The sequence below is a fragment of the Hylobates moloch genome, unplaced genomic scaffold, assembly GCF_009828535.3.
Source record: "Hylobates moloch isolate HMO894 unplaced genomic scaffold, HMol_V3 SCAFFOLD_4006, whole genome shotgun sequence".
Taxonomy (NCBI): domain Eukaryota; kingdom Metazoa; phylum Chordata; class Mammalia; order Primates; family Hylobatidae; genus Hylobates; species Hylobates moloch.
The window spans coordinates 1-5,961 of record NW_026656281.1 but is presented as its reverse complement, the minus strand read 5'-3'; the positions used below and the strand labels follow the sequence as shown (position 1 = coordinate 5,961).

The following is a 5,961-nucleotide window of genomic DNA, read 5'->3' as shown; positions in this document are numbered from 1 at the left end:
GAGGATATATCAGCTCGGGGTCTTCCCGAAGCCAGGTCCAAGGTGAGTGGCTGCGTGTTCTTCCTTCTTTATGAAGAGGGTTGGCACATTCCCTCCCCAGTCCTGGATCGTCAGCCTTCCACAGACCTTCACCCGGGTACCTGCTGGCCGGTTCTCAGGAAGCTGTGGGCAGTGGGAACAGCTCCAGCTGAAGAATCCAGATGTTGCCCGAGGTGTGCCCTCGAGATGTACTCTATCGAATGTCTCGTCCAGTCCAATTCAGTGGGTCAGTTGCTGGGGATCTCTCTGCCCAGCGCTGTGCTGGGAGCTCAGAGGAGTGGTTTTAGTGGAACCTGAGAGAGTAGGTGACGGCTCACATGGGGTCGCTTTGCCTATCCACGTGCTGGCCAGGGGTTGGTGCAGGAGGTTTGCACGGTTGGTTTACTGGGATGGAATCAGACAGGGGCACGTGGAGCAGCTCAGGAAGGGCTGGATTGCAGCACTGGGTTAAGAGTGGCAGTAGGGGACACATCCCTGTGTGCTTTCCTCTGTACCTGGCCCCTGGCATGGGGCCTTCATGGAGAGTCCTGGAGACTTAGAGAATCCGGGGGCTCAGCAAGGAATTGGCCCTGGGCACTTCTGCAGCCAAGTGGGACCCAGATCCCTCCTTTTACAGACTGTGGACTCTGTTCCTCATTTTGTTTTTCTACCGCAACCACCTCACCCCATGGTTGTATTTAGAAGGGTGCAGTTGACAAAAAGAGCACAGTAGAGTTAAAGATCTGGAGGGATAAGGGGTCTTTGGGTTTTTTTTTTTTTTTTTTTAGCATTTTGTGATTTTGTCAGTCTGCCACTCAAAAGAGGTGACGGCAGATTATAGCCAGCTAGAAACAGCTGCAAAACGTGTATTGTGAGCTGCGCCTCACTTCTGTAGTGTGTCACAATGCTTTATAGTCCTCAAGAAACTTGACAGTCAAATGCAATGCATGTTCCTTGCTTAGGGGATAGATCCGAAAAATTGATAAAGGGCAGTTTGGGACAAGAGGAAATTTGAAAATGGGCTGTATCTTAGGTGATATTGTATCAATAGGAAATTTATTGTGTGTGATAATACTACTGTGATTATGTAAGAGAATATCCACAGGAGATACAAGCTGTAGACTGTAGAGTGAGACATCATGGTGTCTGCAACTTACCTTCAAATGGTTCAGCAAAAAAAAATGTGTGTGCATGTATGTATGTCTGTATGTGTCTGTGCAGCTCCCTCTAGGTGGTAGGGCCCTTGTGCCTGTGTTATTCCTATTCCTAAAATATTAGCTCGTTAGCGCTTTGAATAAACAGTTGACTCTCCTGAGTACACGTCACCTTTGGCATTTTCTCTTGACAGTCTCATTTACACTCACAGTTCAAGTTGTTCTGTCTCCTGGGACATCTTGTGTGGTCTGTTCTGACTTCTCTGCTAGTGTCATTACCACATCAGCATCTGATTCCAGTGCGTACTGTCTGGGTTTTTTATTCCTTTCCCTGCAGAATGATGACACATTGGACATGGACTTCTCCCAGTGGCCAGAAATACCCACCAAAAAGGCCTGTGCGGGCCTCAGACCCTACCCTACTCTTGCTGGCTGATGCTCCCCATCCTGAAGCCATGAAGCCTCTGACAGCCTCACTGGCCAGCACCATATTCTGATACCTCTGGAGATATTTTTTTGTTTTTCTTTCCTTTTCTTTTTCTTTTTTTTTTTTGAGACGGAGTCTCGCTCTGTCGCCCAGGCTGGAGTGCAGTGGCACAATCATAGCTCACTGCAGCCTTCAACTCCTGGGCTCAAGCAAATCCCCCAACTCGGCCTCCTGAGTAGTTGGAGAACCAAGGTGTGTGCCCCCACACCCAGCTTGGAGCCTTGTTTCAGCCCATTTTCTCCTTCCCTCGGCTATCGTCATCCTTCATGCCTGCATGCCTCAGTTAGGGGTGTGTTCTCAGCGTTTGTCCTCATCTCTGCCTCCTCATCTGAAATCCAGTGTTTTGGGGGGTAAGGTTTTATTGAGGTGTAATTTATATACAGCACAATTGTGCAATTTTAAGTATACAATTTGATGAGGTTGAGCAAACGTATACAGTTGTGTAACCAGCACCACAATCATGATACGGGACATTTCCATGACCCAGAAATGTCCTCATGCCCCTGTGCATTCAGTCCTCTCCCCTCTCCCCTTGGTAACCACTATAGTTTTGCTATAGATTTTCCTCTTTAAGGATTTCATACAGAATTTATACTATGTGGTCTTTTGTCTCTGCTTTATTTCGCTTAGCATATGCTTTTGAGTTTATCCATGTTGTTGTGTGAATCAGTAGTTTGTTCCTTTTGATTGGTGAGTAATATTCCATTTGTATTATTCTGCTAGGGCTGCCCTACAAAGTATGGCAGGAGGGCTTAAATGACAGAAATGTATTTTCTCACGGTTCCAGAGGCAAGAAGTCTGAGATCAAGGTGTCAGCAGGGTTGATTTCTTCTGAGGCCTCTCCTTGGCTTGTAGATGGCCACCTTTTCCCTGCATCTTCACGTGGTCTTACCTCCTCTATGTCTGTGCCCAAATTTCCTCTTCTTATGAGGACACCAGTTATATTGGATCAGGGCCCACTGTATTGAATTCATTTTAACTGAATTACTTCTTTAAAGAACCTCTCTCCAGGCCGGGTGCCGTGGCTCACGCCTGTAATCCCAGCATTTTGGGAGACTGAGGTGGGTGGATCACTTGAGGTCAGGAGTTCAAGACCAGCCTGGCCAACATGGTGAAACCCTGTCTCTACTAAAAATACAAAAATTTAGCTGGGAGTAGTGGTGCATGCCTGTAGCCCTAGCTACTTGGGAGGCTGAGGCAGGAGAATTCTTGGACCCAGGAGGCAGAGGTTGCAGTGAGCTGAGATTGCAACGCTGTACTCCAGCCTGGGTGACAGACTGAGACCATGTCTCAAAAAAAAAAAAAACCTCTCTCGGAGTTACCGAGGGTTGAGACATAGGAATTTGAGGTGAGGGGTATACAGTTCATCCCATTGCTCCATTGGATGGATATTCCACAGTTTGCTTATCCATTCATCAGCTGATGGACACTTAAGTTACTCATAGGCTTTTGCTATTACAAATCAACCCGCTATAAATATTTGAGTACACGTACGGCTGTGCATTTTAATTTCTCTTGCATAAATACCTAGGTGTGAAATTGCTGAGCCATATAGTAAATATATGTTTATCAATTTTATTGATCTTTTCAAAAAACAATTTATTTGCTCTGTTGATTTTTCTCTATTTTCTGTTTTCCATTTCATAGATTTCTGATCCTTATTATCTCCTTGGTGTCTTAAGATTGAAACTTACTTTACTTACTTTAATGTCTTAAGATTGAAACATAGATATTGATTTGATACCTTTTTTTCCTCATATAGCATTCAGCGCTGTAAATTTCTAAGCACTGCCTCATCTATATCCTACAACTTTTGTTATGTTACATTTTCACTTTTATTCAGCTCAAAATAGCTTCTGATTTCCCTAGTGATTTATTCTTCAGCCATATGTTATTTCAGAATGTGTTGTTTCATTTCCTAATATTGAGGGCATTTTCCAGATAACTTTCTATTATGGATTTCTGATTTAATTCTATTGTCATCAAAGAATAAATTTTGTATGATCTAAAGTCTTTCAAACCTACCAAGATTTATTTTATTTCCCAGAGTGTGGTTTATCTTGGTAAATGTTCCACATGCCCTTGACAAAATATGTATTCTGCCTTTGTTGGTTAGAGTGTTATGTAAATATCAGTTAAGTCAAGTTGAATGATGGTGTTTTTTAATTGTTCTGTCAGTTTTTGCATTATGTATTTTGAAGCTCTTTTAGTAGATACATTTATATTTAGGATTGCTATGAGTTCTTAATGAATTAACTGTTTTATCATTATGTAATATTCTCTTTATCTCTGATAGTCCTCTCTCTGAAATCTACTTTGCTATTACTATAGGCACTTCAGCTTTTTTTTTTAATTAGTATTTGCAGGGTTTATCTTTTTCTATCCTTTCACTTTTAACCTATCTTTGTATGTAAAGTGGGTTTCTGGAGCTTGCTCTTTTAATTCAGTTTGACAATCTCCACCTTTTAATTGGAGTGTTTCAACTATTCGCATTTAGTGTAATTATTAATATGGTTGGATTTACATGTCCTTTTTTTTTTTTTTTTTTTTGACAGATTTCACTCTCTTGTCACCCAGGCTGGAGTGCAGTGGCGCAATCTTGGCTCACTGCAACCTCCACCTCCTGGGTTCAAGCAATTCTCCTGACCTCAGGTGATCTGCCGCCTTGGCCTCCCAAGTGCTGGGATTATAGGTGTGAGCCACCCCACCCGGCCTTGCTGTTAGTTTTCTATGTCTTATGTCTTTTTTGTTTCTCGTTTCCTCCCTTAATGACTTCCTTTGAGGTAAGCACATACTGTTCTAATATACTCTTAATTCCTCTGATTCCATTAATATTTTTCACATTTTAGTTATTTGATTGGATGCTGGACATTGTGAATTTTACTTGGTTGAGTAGGCTTTTGGAATTCCGTGTTTCTGGGATTTGTTCTGGGATGCAGTGAAATTACTTGGCATCTATTTGATCCTTTCAAGGATCAAAGCAAGTCTGGAGTTGGTTGGTGGCCAGGATGCCCAGGCCCAGGGGGAGCAGGCAGGAAGGATTGGAAGGCAGTCAGGTGAGGACTGCAGGTAGCCTCTCTTGGTCCCTTGGGGCACAGAACTTGCTGATATAGACAAGGTTTCCTTCCTTAGAGTGTAATAACGGTTTCTAGTCTGGGTTCGGATCCTTTTGCATTAGTGAGCTTTGAATAGAGTTGATGGGATTTTTGTACTATTAATATTCTCTCAAATTTTTAAGTTTGAAATTCTTGGCCCCAGGAAGCATAGCCTCTCTCCCAGGACTTAGAGCCTGATACAACAGCCACGTACAGCCCCTGGGTCCCACCTCAAGTTGCCAGGGTCCAGTGGTGTCTATTCAAACCTGCTTTCCCAGTCTAGAAGGTGGTGTGGGAATGCATGCCAATTCCCAGCCCCCTCCCTGCCCCTGGTCCCCAAATTCAGTCATGGTCAGTGTCTACAGCACAACCTTCTGGCATGGGAGAAGGTCACCTGAGGTTAACCCTTTACTTGTAGGGTCCTTAATCTCTGGCTCCTTTGGAACCATGGACACAGAATCAGTCCTGGGTGAGTGAGAACCTATATGTCATTTCAGGAATCAGTGAGTTTCAAGGATGTGGCTGTGGACTTCACCCAGGAGGAGTGGGGTCAACTAGACTCCCCTCAGAGGGCCTTGTACCGGGATGTGATGTTGGAGAACTACCAGAACCTTCTTGCCCTAGGTAAGATCCCCCCAGCCCCAGGCTGGGCGTCTGCTGTCAGCCTTCTTCTGCATGGTAGATATTAAGGAGGATCCCTTCAGTGCCGGCCCTGGTGTCAGATATGTCATGGGGTGGGAAGCAAGGCCTGTGCCTTGGGGCACTCATGGCCAGGGGCCTCGACCACGCCAGAAGTCCCCAGGGGACAGCGTGGGAGCTGGTAGCATCCTTGCTTGGTGTTTCCCCTGGTCCTGGGATGGGGGCAGGGAGAGAAGAGAAGAAGGTGGGACCCTGGAGCCCAGCTGGCTCTGGAACGGTCCTCGAGCAATGAAGTAAGGACGTCAGCACACGTGGGGTCTTCAGAGTATACACTGGGATTTGGGTTCCAATCTGAGACCCTCACCGCTTTTGGCCCAGAGGACCTCCTGTTCCCAGAGAGGGTGTCCACTTCACAGGCATGGTCCTTGTTAGGGGGTGGCCTGTAAGGTCGACTGGGCCTGGAGAGCCGCAGCATGCCCAGCCCACTTTCTCTCCAGGAGCAGGACCTCCACTGCACAAGTCAGATGTGATCTCTCATCTGGAACGAGGCGAGGAGCCATGGAGCATG

At 45.3% G+C, this 5,961-nt stretch overlaps 1 protein-coding gene across 1 annotated transcript; it reads left to right on the top strand.

Moving 5' to 3' along the window:
• Nucleotides 1–6: 6 nt before the first annotated feature.
• LOC116465251 (zinc finger protein 74-like) lies at nt 7–5,955 on the top strand (the record flags this gene model as incomplete). The annotated part of the gene is made up of 3 exons (XM_032148391.2): nt 7–42; nt 5,252–5,378; nt 5,891–5,955. Coding segments are annotated over 3 exons (228 nt in total), but the record flags the coding sequence as incomplete, so codon positions are not given.
• Between the last annotated feature and the right edge of the window lie 6 nt (nt 5,956–5,961).